This window comes from Manis pentadactyla, chromosome X (genome assembly GCF_030020395.1).
Source record: "Manis pentadactyla isolate mManPen7 chromosome X, mManPen7.hap1, whole genome shotgun sequence".
Classification (NCBI taxonomy): domain Eukaryota; kingdom Metazoa; phylum Chordata; class Mammalia; order Pholidota; family Manidae; genus Manis; species Manis pentadactyla.
The window spans coordinates 3,594,031-3,607,026 of NC_080038.1; the positions used below are offsets into that span (position 1 = coordinate 3,594,031).

A 12,996-nucleotide genomic window follows, 5' to 3' on the forward strand; every position below is an offset into this window, starting at 1 on the left:
CTTCGGCGTATCAGGCACCGAAGTGCACACCACAGGGGTCCAGGGTGGTGGGGGGGAGCGTGATGGGCCCATGAGCCTCGGGGCACAGCAGCTGTATTTGCTGCAGCTCATTAAGGGGTGACGCCAGCCGCCGGCCGCCCTTCAGGAGTGCAAGTGATGCTCTGGCTCCCCTGCCTTCCAGAGAAGTGAGAAACACCTTCTTTTATGGTGGGGTGGGACTATCTGGCAGGGATTCATGGGAAACTTCCCAGCTGTTTGAGGATCATCTGGTTTTACAGCACGCGGTCCCCAAGGGAATGCATCGCTACCTTGGTGTCTAAAACAGATCCCGATTTTGCTCACGTTTCAAGCTGTCTCCAGTGAGGACAAGGTCCCTCCCACCACTCATGTCCCACACGAGCTTCTGTGCCCATATCCAGGCTGAGAGTGAAGATGAAGAAAAATGAGCTTTCTTTATACCGGGTGTCAAAATAATAACAGGTGTTCCTAACATATGAATTTACTCTGATGGGTTGAACACAGGCTCTATTGTGAAGTTTCTTTGGGGATGGGGGTCTGTCCAAAGGGGGTGCCCTCCTGTCCCTGTAGGACATGCCGAGCTGTTTGCCACACCTCTTCCTGAACACGTGCTGATGAGCCCTTAGGCTTGGCCGCCCATTTGCCACATGCCTGCCCTGTCCCCAGAGACAGCCTGTGACGACCCTTGTGTCCACTTAGCTGGACTCCTCCCGAGAGGAAGGGTCTCAGTCCAGAAAGCTTGTGGACGCCGCCTCTGCTAAACATGGGCAGTGCCTCACACCAGTGTATTACGAGTTGGAAGTAAAAAGGATGCACGTGGACATCAAGAGGAGAGAAAAGAAGGGGTGGAGTCTTCCAGTAGCTAAAACGAAGTAGACGATTTTCCAAAGGCACTTTGGAGTCCATCTCCTTCCTTAAGGTCACAATTTCTATTCCAATGACATCAATTATTTCTTCACATTATCTCAAACAAAGGGACATTGTGAACTTTCTTATTCCCACAGACATTCAGAATCTTCCGCTCTCTGCATTAGGGGACCTAGTGAAGGACGCCGGGTCATTTGAAACCAGAGCCTCCAAGTCTTTTTCCTCCACCTGTTGTCTGGCAAACAGGTGGACAAACACAGGCATTTAACTTCTGGTTGAGAATGAGCCAGGAGTGGGGGGTGAGGGTGGTCGGCTCCTAGTGTGATGTCCTCGGTTTACTCCTGACGGGGACCAATCTGTGTCATCTAAAGGAATGTGCAGAGCCATAGGTGAGGTGTCTGTGAAGGATGCTCATGGAAAGAGAGCCCAGTGGGAAGCGGCATGGACGAGGCCAGTGTGGGGACGCTGGGTGCTTACCGTGGCTGGGAGGGCGTGGGCAGGATGAAGATGAGCCAGCGGGTCAAGTTTAAAATGCTGTCCATTTCATCTGCCTCCTTTGTGTGGGCAGGAGGTGACTGTCATAGTTTTCCTGACGTTATGTGTGTGTTTAAGTCATAGCTTCCTCTTTTATGGCTACAAAAATGGCATGTGCTTCTTAAAAACATTAAAGTGGTCATCAGAATGTAGAAAGTAGAAAAGTAACACTGTTGCCAATGTTTGATGAGTCCATTTGCCTTTGCAGCCCGAGCTAGAGCAATGCCTGCATGTTTGTGATACCTTTCTGGGCTTCTTTTCATGTTTATGGGTTTTTATTTTGAAGAATTATTGTGGATTACCAAATGAATAGTTTGGGGACACATGCCTTTGACATTGTGCCTTTAGCTCACTGGGTAAATACCCTGGCAATGGCTCTGCCCCTGTCAGTGCACACGTCTGAATACCATCCGAGGGAATATAGCTCCAACAGCAACGTGTCAGCATTGTCACACACCGGCACGCTGCAGGAACCTCTGCCATCAACCTCCCTGCAGGGGCAGGTTCTGAGCCCTGCCCGGTCGGGACCCGCTCCCCTTCTCTGTGTCCACCGTCTGTTCCGCTGTTGTGGCATTCAGTCGGCTCAGACTCATCTTTCATGTTCTAGTCTGAATGTGGGTCCCTGATGGCCAGTCTGGTGGGCCTGCCCTTTATACTTCCAGCCCCTCGTGTTGTGTCAGCAGACGGGGAAGGCATGGAGGGACGAAACGAATGGTTGCATGTGTACGTCTGTCTCTGCTGTACACAGCGGTGGCCATGGGATCTCTAGTGGGGTGACTGTTGGGAATCACCAGCCTCCGAGGGCGGTCAGAGAGGAGAACCTGTAGACATTGCCATTTGTACTCTTAAACTATGCTGACGTGAGCTGGGGCACTTGTTAACTAATAAAGGTCAAACCCTCAGATGAGAAACATTAGTTAAAAGACCTTCTCTGCACACAGAAAAAAAATAACACCGTAGCCGTCTTCTTGCCTAGATTTTCCTTCATGCATTTATAGGGTGTACATCTTTTGATTTGCAGATTGAAATCACTGCAGGTTGCTCGGAAGGCGCAGAGCAGGGCCATCTGTATTTTTAACAAACAGAAGGAAGACATGTAGCAGCTCAAAGTTCCATCTTTTCACACAGCATGCGAGACAGTGGCCATAAATTCTCAAAAGAGTTTTTACCTAAGCACTCCAGCTAATAAAAAAGGAGTTAAGCACTCACTGAGAAAGCTGGCTCCCACCACCCTGCCCAAGCGTCAAGGTTGTACAGACGAGCAGCCTGGGCCTCCTCCGCTGGCGTGGCCCTGAGGGACGTGGCCTTTCCTGCTCTCTGGATGCCTCCCTGCGAGAGCAGATGGCCAGTCACCCTCCACGGCGTGTGCAGGACAGCCCATGGTGTATGTCTGTCCAGCCTACATTCAAGGGCTCCACTGCATGCATCTCTGTTCCCGGATGGTGAATCTTTGTGCTGCGGTGTTTTAGCAAGCCGGGTGCTTTTTCCTACTTTTCCAGACTTCGTTTTGTGTAGAAAACCTAGGTACTCTGCTTTGACACCCAGGACCTTGGCTCTGGGTATCTCTGATGTCTATTGGATGAAGAAAACCGCTGCTTTGTAAAGGGGTGGAGAGGGGTGCAATTTTATAAATGTGCACAATTTTATAATAAATGCCGGAAGGGCCTTGCCCCCTTCCATGGAAGGTTCTCCAAATTGGGAGACGGGAATCCCGTTTCGTGGCTTTGATGGAGCACCGATGTGGCACGTCTTCTGCTCACCTGGTCTTTCTGCCCCGCCCGTGACCCACCTTTATCTCGAGCCCCCTTATTAGCTTGTCAAGCCAACTGTAGCCCTTCCCTCCTCATTTCCAGCTCGCGATTCTAAATGCCTCCATCTTGGGATTCCAACCAGTGATGCTGACTGCGTCTGGCTCTTCAGCGTGGTCTCTGTGTCGTGTTGTTGGGCGGGGCATTGGTTTTTATTCTCAGCCCACCTGGTCCCTTTGTGCTGCAGTTCCAGCCTAGACCGCATGCACACTGGGAAGGCTGACTTCCTAAGCCCCCTGTACCTCGTTTTCTTAATTGTAAAAAGAAATGGGAGAGTGGGTGAGAGTCAAACGTGCCCCTCCGTCATGGACCTGTCTGCTGAGGGTTGAGTATGAAGTGTGTAAATGTGTGCTCATTTGGGAAAACTACACTGGGGTTTAGGGCCATAACCTGCTCCTTGAGAAGGAAATGCACTTTGTCCACGTGTCAATAAACTTCCCCCAGAATGACCAGGTAGAGGCGTACCCACCAAGTCCATACATGGCTTACTTTCAGGTCCCTTAGGACCTTCCGGGGCATCTACCCTTCAGGAAGCCACAGAGATGCTTGGTTGACATGGTCCCTTGTCAGTCCTCAGCTGTCAGGACAGCTCTGAGCATTAACATGCCTTCTTTCCTTTCCGAGAAGCAGTAGTGAGTTACAGATCTGATGCACATTCCAATTCTCCTGCCTTCTAAGCCCAGTTGCTCTTGGAGGCGGGACACACCACTGACAACTTAATTCTTGTTGGTTTGTTCTCTCTGTTGTGGAATAATAAGAACATTCCTTCATCTTATACTCTTGCAAGGAAAAAAAAAAAGGGGCAGAGTTCATCAACAAACACTGAAACCATGAAACGCTTCTACAGATGACCAAGCACGGTGTGCTGAATCCGGTCAGGAGGGACCTGGCCCAGTCCACACGTGAGCCTTTGTGCTTATGTCCTGTTTGAAAGGTGAGGGGTTAGTGCAGGACGCGGTCCTCAAGGTGAAGCATGGTTGGCGGCGGTTGTGAGGGGCTGACCCCCAAGGCACTGCGTTAGCAGAAGAAACTTGAACTGTATTCATTTTAGGAAATTAAAAGCACCTTGGGGAAAGTATACAGACTTTATTTTTGAGAGGTGAAGTTATTATACCAGCAAGAGGCGCAGTTCTCAATTTGAAATGTTTCTGGTTATCATGAGGACTAAGGGGGTTAAATAAACGTGTAAAAGCAACATTGATTTGGTGAAATACGGGAACTCTTTGAATTTTTTTTGCCATTTGGTAAAGACATCAAGCATGGGAGATGATCCCTTCCAAACAAACAGAGACCTGGCTTAGTCTGGAAGTCCAGAGATCCATAAATAACAATAACAACTCTAGATAGAGTGACTTTTACAGAAATCATACTGCACTGATGAGTCTCCGAGGTGACTGGGGTGCTAGTTGGACCTGAGAGAGCCAGTGTGGTATTTTGGGAATAATCGAGTTTTTCGGGACTGGTGCTAGTGGCCGTCACTGGGCTGGTGCCAGGAGCTCGGTGATGGGAAGGACATGCCCCGTCTCATGGCCTCATGTGGGCAGTGCCCAGGTGCTCGGCCAGGGCAGAACATGATCATTGACACCTGGCTTTTGTCGGGCCCCCCATTCCTCCAGCCCCGCCTGCCTCGGGGCCACTCAAGCTCTGTTCCCGCTTAGCCAGAAAGGAATGGCAGACGCCTTCCCAGGCTCAGTAAACACTGAGCCTATTATGTATTATGTAAGAGAAAGCGACCCCTTTCAGCAGACTCAGGCGGGAGCCCCCAGCCTCCCCGCATGAACCGGGCTCACAGCAGGTGTCAGGAGGGCCACCCCTTCGCACTGACAACTGCCCATCATCTGTGTGTGCTCAGCGAGTACCACAGACTGCGTTTAGGTGCACTCAGACCTGAGAAATGCTTTTGCAAGAACATGAAACTTTAGACTATAGATTTGGGCTGTAGCAAATGATGTTGCCTTTCAAAGCCAAAGTTTCAGTGTTGACAAATAAGTCTCTGTTCCAAGAGACTTGGGCTGTCATTGAAGACGGCCGTGTGCATGGCTTGGAAAGACTAATGTGATAACAACTTGAGATACTATCTTCACTACAGTGTGTATGTGTGTGTGTGTGCACGTGCATGTGTGGGCACATGCATTCCAAAGACAATACTCTTTTGAAAGTATTTGGATGAGTATTAATCACTGTATAAAGAGGGAAGAGTAGAATTGTGGAAGCAGCACGCCATTGTCCACTGCATTTCTTTCTGGGTCGTGACATCAAAGAATGTCTGCTCATCTGTACAGGGTGACAGTGAGTCGCCCGACAGGCACTGTGAAGACTCCCTTCCTTGAATGCAGCGTGTGCTCTTGGGCATCCTTCTGTGTTGTTGTCTGTATGTTCAAATGGCATTTGCTAGTGTGATTTGGTCCCAGTTAAAGCGGTGGCAAACATACTTATATTGCCCTGGCCCTTTTTCTTTTCCAGGAACGTTGACACACCGTTCCTGCTTGTCCTGTCCTACCTGCACGTGCACACGGCCCTCTACTCTTCCGAGGAGTTTGCCGGCAAAAGTAAACATGGCATTTATGGGGATGCTGTCGAGGAAATGGACTGGAGCATTGGTATGTGTGTCTTTATCCACTATATATGCGTAAGATGCGGCCGACGATTTTCTCCGGAGTGTATTTCCTATGGATTTCTACCTGTGTTCCTGATGCCTCCATAGATAGCCAGTTGTTTCAGCTTGGTGGTTTGTTGTGCAAAAAAAAGGTAACCAAACACGAAGGGTGAAAGGTAAACAGAACGTAGAATCATCCTCAGTCCTCGGTGCGTGGACACGGTTCCAGTTGCTGTGCAGCCAAGGGAAGTCGGAGTCTCAGGGCAGTGAGCAGAGGTTGATGGAGAACAGAGGAGTGGTGCATGTGGGACCAGCAGACCCCGGCCAGCCACAGCCCCGGCGAGCCTCTGCAGGCAGCGGGGGGCTTCCATGGCCGCTGTTACCGGTGGCCGCCATCCACCGTGTTCCCTTCTCTCCAGGCTGGTGTTCTGCCCCTCAGGGCCTCGAAGGTCCCCTTGTTCTCCGTGTCCCCTCTCCTTCTTCGGAAGCAGATTGCCCTATTGCTGAGAAGGTGACTTTTTTTCAGAGGTGCTGGGAAGACTTCTCATTGAGGTTTTCTTTAATAATTCTGTCTTCCACTCCTACGTGAGATAATATGATCGTGCTTCCTTTGATGTTCTTCTGCACATCTAGGGGATCTTGCGCCTACTGCACAGTGTAGAGGAAGCAAGTGTAAGTAGGTTGAGCAAAGGACAGGGAGGCGAGCGGGCACTGCGATGTGCTTGTGGTCCCTGTTCTCTTCTAGTGGCATCCTCCCTGGGGCTGACATTGCTCAGTCCCTATGGATCAAATTGGACAGAATTGTCCAAATGTCAGTCCAGCAGGTTGCTAAGCTTTTCACATATTTGCTTTCTTTTCCCTTTTTTATTTTTTATTTATTTTTGCCTCTCTCATTCTTTCCTTCCTTTTTTTTTTTTTTTGTGCACTGAATTGGTAGGGTTTAACTTAGGAATCTTGATGTTTTAGAAGCGCTTGACATAGCCACAGAGCGGTGTTTCTGGATGGCTGGTTTTGAGGGGCGCATTGCATATGATGAAGATCGCCTACCATGTTGTCAACAAGAACAGGTTTTGTTTGGTTTAAATCTTGAAGTGAGCACCATCTTAAGACACAAGAAGACGGGACCCTTGGTCTCATTTCTGACTCTTTCATGAACTGTGTCTGTGAACTTGAGAGGTGCCTTAAACCTGTAGATCTCAGGTCTGCTATTTTCACAGGAAAAATTGAGATGAGGTGAGTGTAAAGTTTCTTCCTTCTCTAAGGCTGTGTCATCCTGTAAAATCCCAGAAGTGAGTAGCAATGATGAATCCCTTTGGTTTGGAAAACCGAACCCAGAACATCGCCCCCTGAGTGAGACTTTCCATCTATTATCCTTCGGTGTTTTGCGGACACCCACACAAGCCTGCCTTTGTTGTTTCCTTCTCAAAACGTCGCATGTAAATCAGTTTACGATTTCCACACCTTAGTAGTGGGGATCAGTCGAATATTTTATCTCTTTAATGAGTGTTATGTTTTAATGTAATTGGGCTTCTTATACAACTCTATGATGTTGGCTAGCAAGCAAGCTCGTGCTGGGATCATCACACATATTGATTGGTTTTTATTTAATTATAATAGCATATATGCCTAGTCTGACTCCTAATGTCTTTGTACTACTGGTCCTTCTAGAACAGAGTGGAAATTACTTCTCAGTGTTTAAGATGTCCATGAAGACTCCACTATCATATCCTGTGACTGTGTTCTTTCCTTTTTTGCCAAAATATAAAATACTCCCCTTCAGCCGTTCCCTTAATTCCAGGATATGTCTGCTGGTTTACAAATCCCCTACACCTGAGCATTTTAGGGAATAGTCCTTCTTTCCAAGAAGAGCTTTGTACTGTTTCATACAAGGGGACTGTAGCATTCTGAATAATTGTGTAATCAAACAGAATGGAAATCCTTGCTTAAAAAGTAATGTATCCTGCACAGAGGCAGCCCGGAGAGAGAAAATGCAATTAGCCGGAGAGGCCACATGTCTGTCATTCAGAGCATTTTCTTTCACAACCCTGGGAGATAGCAGAGTTACATGGAACACCATTTTCTCCACCGAGGGTTTCTCTGTATCCTGTAAAGGTGCGATGATAACAGAGAACCTTTATTATTTAATTGTCCCCCATGACTTGTTCCACCCCACATCGTCGTGGCGTGTTGCCTCATTCCTAGCTGTGCCATTGCTCTGTCTAGTATTGTTAAGATAGCTGAGGGAAGCATCTGCACAGACAGGGGGTCAGGACTCCCAAAGGGGCCTTGTAGAGAAACCATGTAAGGCCGGCTAAAATCCTGGAAGTATCCCAGCACCGTGCGACTGGACGGGGGCCAACGTGCAGTCCCAGTCATGTCCTGCCTCTGAGCATGTGCCGTGCCTGCTGCCGGCCTTCAGGTGTGTCCCCTGCCTGTGTGCTGTCAGCAGCATGCACCTGCCCCAGGTGTATTCATTACATAATTCATAAGGGGTGAGCAGGAATGCCAGCGCAGGTGGCCCACCCCATGGCCTCGTTTTGCAAGACATCTGGGTGGTGGTAAGAAACAAAACACTGGTGCAATTTGGTTAGTGCCCCTCACACATTCAGCGGACTTCTAACCAGGATTCGGCTCATTGGACGTGAGTCTGATGGGTTATCCATTTAACAGTGGATTCTTTCTAGGACTGTCGGACTGAGATGGTTGTGGGAGCCTAACATGCAAGGTGCTCAGTAATTCATTGTTAAAGGTAAAATCATGGGGGTCAAGGGTCTGACAGGTGCAAGACCCTGTCCAAGGTGCTGGAATCACTAGGAAATCGTGTCTTCCTCTTACACGTGAGGATGACAGTGCAACCGTGGGGGTGGGTGAGATTGCTTCTCACAGATGTTCCGAGCAGTGTAACTCAACATTCGAGCTCTCCGTCAACACCCAAGATAAAAGTTTAGAAATCAACCTCTCTGTGGTTCTACTTCTCCAACACTAACATCACAGGGGCTAAAAACACAAGGCCAATCTTCTTGCCATTCTTTCCTTCTTTATAGGACGTAATTTGAGCTGCAAAGCTGTGTATCTCCTTTGGGATGCAGTACATCCATTTTCCGTCTTCAGTTTTTTAAAGATCTAGTTCTTGATAAATGGGGTCTTCTTTAAAGGGTCAAAATAATGTGCTCACTTCCAGTGGATACTGAAAATGCAAAGCCAGGTAGGACATTCAGAGGAAGGGCAGAAGAGGAAAAGGGAAAAGTCCCCCCCACCAAAAAAAAAAAAAAAAAAAAAGAAAGAAAGAACAAGCCTGAGATGGTGGAAAGACGAGAAGTGATGTCCTCGATTCCAGGGACAGGGAGCCTTTCAGAGAAGGTAGATCAATACCAACGAGGGCTTGGGAGACAGTCCTTCAGGATGAGATAAACAGGCACATAGCTGCTACAGGCTTTAGGTTGTAGTAGACTGCAGAATGATGACATTTGAGTTCGGGGTCCCGGTTGAGTGGGGTACCCCTTCCAGGAAGCATGGTGGACCTTGGCCAGAGGGATGACTCGCTGGCCTCGGTCTGAGCTCAGTTCTGCTCAGAGAGAGATCAGGTGTCAGCTGTTTGGCATCAGCGTGTGGAAGTTTGTGATTTTCTGTCCAGTGCAGGGGGCAGGGAAAAGGAACATGGAATTGATGGACAATTGAAATTTTTCCGGGAAGGTTCACAGAAAGCAGTTGGGCATGAGAGTTTGAGGGTTTAGCAAGAGGGCGGTGGGAGTGGTGGCAGACCTCAGGAAGGATGAAGGGAAGGGGTGGTGGCTTGCGGACAATGCATGGGGGTTCAAACAAGATGGGAGACAGGGAAGAGGTGTTTACATCCTGGCGTGGGGCCATTCCTGGGATGGACAGTCCCCAGCATGATCTGAGGATAAGGAATGAATAGAAGGCCAGCAAGTTCCTGGCATTCAGCCGGCACCCTTGTCTTGTTAGTGTACATGCCAGGAATGCCGAGCCCAGCCATCCTGTAACTGTTACCCTGATGGGCTTCATCCCCTGTCAGTGTGAGGTGTATGGCTGGGCAGGGAGGGTGGATGGATAATGCTGTACTTTACAGGAAACACGACGGGCCCCCCACTCATGAATGCAGCTTCGGGTTTTATGAGACACAGGACATTGAGGGTTGAACGTTATTTCATGCCTGGTCATCACCAGCTGCAGTTGCAAGGTTTTAACAGGTTTCAGAGAGGAAGGGAGGTGGCCCGAGGCCCCTAGAAGAGGCTGGCTTCCAGCTCCATAGAGAAAAGCCCCATCCCTCAGCTGCATGACACGAAGGTGGTACAGGGTGCGGAATACCTGTGACACAGGGCTCTCTTCACTTTGTAGCTGTGGCGCCCATCCCAGGGACCTGCTCTGGGGTGCACTCTGAGGCGATAGGAAGCAGAGTGGGGAAGCATTTTATCAGCAGACTCTTGAAGCTTCTGGAGAGGTGTATTCCCCTCGTCCTCAGAGCCAAGGTTGGATGCGGTGTGCGTCCGTAAGCACATTTCCAATTTGCCTTTTGTTTAAAAGCATGCTCTGTAGAGTCTAAATAAAAATAAATGAAGCTGGGTGGGACTGTCTCCATATCAGAGAGAAGGATGGGAAAGAGCAGGCAGCCCAGAAAGAGGATTTCATGTAAAGTGAAAGGTGGCATTTCAGGGTGGACGGCTAAGAATAGGTGACACGTTCGTTGCAGTAGGGTAACCAGACTTTTCCAGAGGCATTATCGTTACCTCACTGGTGCCCGGCGCGGAGGTCAGTGTTTTGCACACACTGGAAAGATGTGTGGGGATAGCGGTGGGGGTAACAAAGGTGGAGACAAAGCAGGTCATCGTGAAAGAGAAAATGGTGATGGTCCTGGGGACAAAAGCAATGACAGGTAAAGATGACCAAGGAGACGATAGAAGTAATGAAGATGAGGACCAGAAGAGGAAGACAGGGGTGTGGTCAAGATGAAGAACTCAATTTTACAGGGACCTGAGGTTCAGAAAATGAAAGCTATTTGCCTGGAGTCACAAAGTGTAGGAGGCCTAAAATCTTAACCTGGTCCATCTGGCTTGCATCCTACCCTGCTCCTCCATTTCAACTAAGTAAGTTTCCTGGGTATGTTGAACTTGGAAGATGGAGCTATAGAAAGAATGCAAGAAAGTATGTTGCCATCTATTCATCTGCTTTGCTGTTGACCAAAGTCTTTCGAAGCATCATAGCAGAGGAATAAGGAATAAAGGAAAAGATTGCTAGATTCAGCTACATGAAATCTAAATTTTCCTGATGTCAAAACAAAAGATTAGCAGCTAAAAACACCAATGACAAGGCAGTATGTGCAACATCTATGTAAAAAAAGAAAAATTCCAGAGATACAGAAAGAGCTCATAGAAAGAAATGGGTAAAAAAATAAATACCAGACAAAGGAATTCACTGCACAGATTTATTGCATCAGTTCACTCCACATCTGCTGGCTTTGAGCATCATGATTTCTAGAAAAGCAAACAAAGAACCCAGAAAACAGAAAAATCTTTGCAAATACAATGAGTGACATAGGGCAAATCTCTTTAAAAAGCTGTGTAGGCCACATTATATTGATTCCTAAAGGGTCAGATGTTTTTCTCGTTTTTTTTTTTTTTTCATAAGCAAACACAAAAATCTCTTGTCATGTATCAAGGGAGGTGAGCCTGTTTTCCCAAGCATTGTGGTCCAAGGATGACTCGATGGAGAGATCAGGCAGCCACTCTTGGCTATCATGCAGCCCCAACCGTGACACTTACGAAGTGTATCTTAAATATCGAGCCAACGCTTTGAACTTCTGAATCCCAAGGCGTCCATGACACAATTATTAAAACTCAACTCAAGCAGCAAAGTGGATTTTATTGTCACAAGGATGCTTTTCTTCCTTAAACATTCTCTTTTGGAATTTCCAGAAGACTTTAGGATGTCTGAGTGTGTGTGTGTGTGTGTGTGTGTGTGTGTGTGTGTGTGTTTACATGTGGTTCTTTTGCATTAAATTTCTCCTCAGCGGTATCCTAAGTAGTGTGCTTTAGAAACGTGGATGAGTTTATAAAACGTATCTGATTCCATAACTTCAGTGTGATACTAATTCCCCAGAATGGAAAGTGAAGTTAAACAAACAAAAATAGGAATTCTATTAGTTCACCCCAGACTGTCAAATCTTTGCTATTTGCTTGGAACGGCAGCCTAGCCCTCGGTCAGGTAAAATATGACCTGCAGACCGATGTGGTAAGTAAGCCCTTGTTACGGCAGGAATCATGAAACAGGGCCTGCAGACAGACGTGTCTTCCCAGGGACTTTTCACAGGGCCTGGTATTCTAACCTCTCTGCCTATTAAACAACATTTTTACTCCTTCCACGACTGTCAGACTAATAAAGAGACAGTATAAAGATCACATGCTCGATTGGCAAAGGTATATGCTAAGATTCAGGGCATGGGCACAATATTTAAGGAGATGCGCTGTTAATGCTGTTTGGCAGTGATTAACGGGGACTTTCAAAGGCAGGGCTTCCATAAATTATACGTGTGATATTGTTCCTGGGATATGATTTTATTTATTTTATAGGATTCCTACTCTTTTCAGCCTTGAAGAAAACACTGAATGTATGATAAATGAAAGTGAAATCGCCTATGCCAGCATTGTCTGTTACTGGCATTTTCTGAAAGAGATGTTTTGAGGAGGACACAGTAGGCACGGATGTCACTGGCCAGCCCAGAACGTGCTTCCTTCTGTGCTCCAGAAAACTGCCCTGGGGCAGTGTTCTCCCCGTTTACGGGCTGCCCTGCACCAGGACGAGGTGATGGCCACCAGGCTCTGAGGTCAAGAGCAGAGCCTGAGTGGGGGGCTCTGTCCATCAGCACGTCATATACCACTTTGCAAAAAAAATACAATAATAATTGTTGCCTCATCATTGCATTTCTTGAAAAGTCAAATGCTTTCCTGACTTTGCCTAATTCTTTTTCTGATGAGCGAAGCAACCCATATTTTACAAAGCCGCAGAATACAGACACAAACAGCAGAAGGGAAGTGTCCCGGGTGATTGATTCCACCCCCAGGAGGTCGCCTCATTCATGGCTCACTGAATCTGTGTCACTTTTTAATATTTTGCAAAAATTATATAGTAATAGTCAGACATGATCCTTATTACTATTGA

General features: G+C 47.6%; 1 protein-coding gene across 8 annotated transcripts in view; it reads left to right on the forward strand.

The window, feature by feature from the left end:
* The window catches only part of LOC118935932 (steryl-sulfatase), a 461,597-nt gene that overhangs the window by 69,772 nt on the left and 378,829 nt on the right, over positions 1-12,996 (forward strand). For all 8 annotated transcript variants that reach the window (XM_036932583.2, XM_036932584.2, XM_057495302.1 and 5 more), the window contains one exon: positions 5,691-5,827. In XM_036932583.2, coding sequence (XP_036788478.2) covers positions 5,691-5,827 — 137 coding nt within the window. The remainder of the gene's footprint in view (positions 1-5,690; positions 5,828-12,996) is intronic.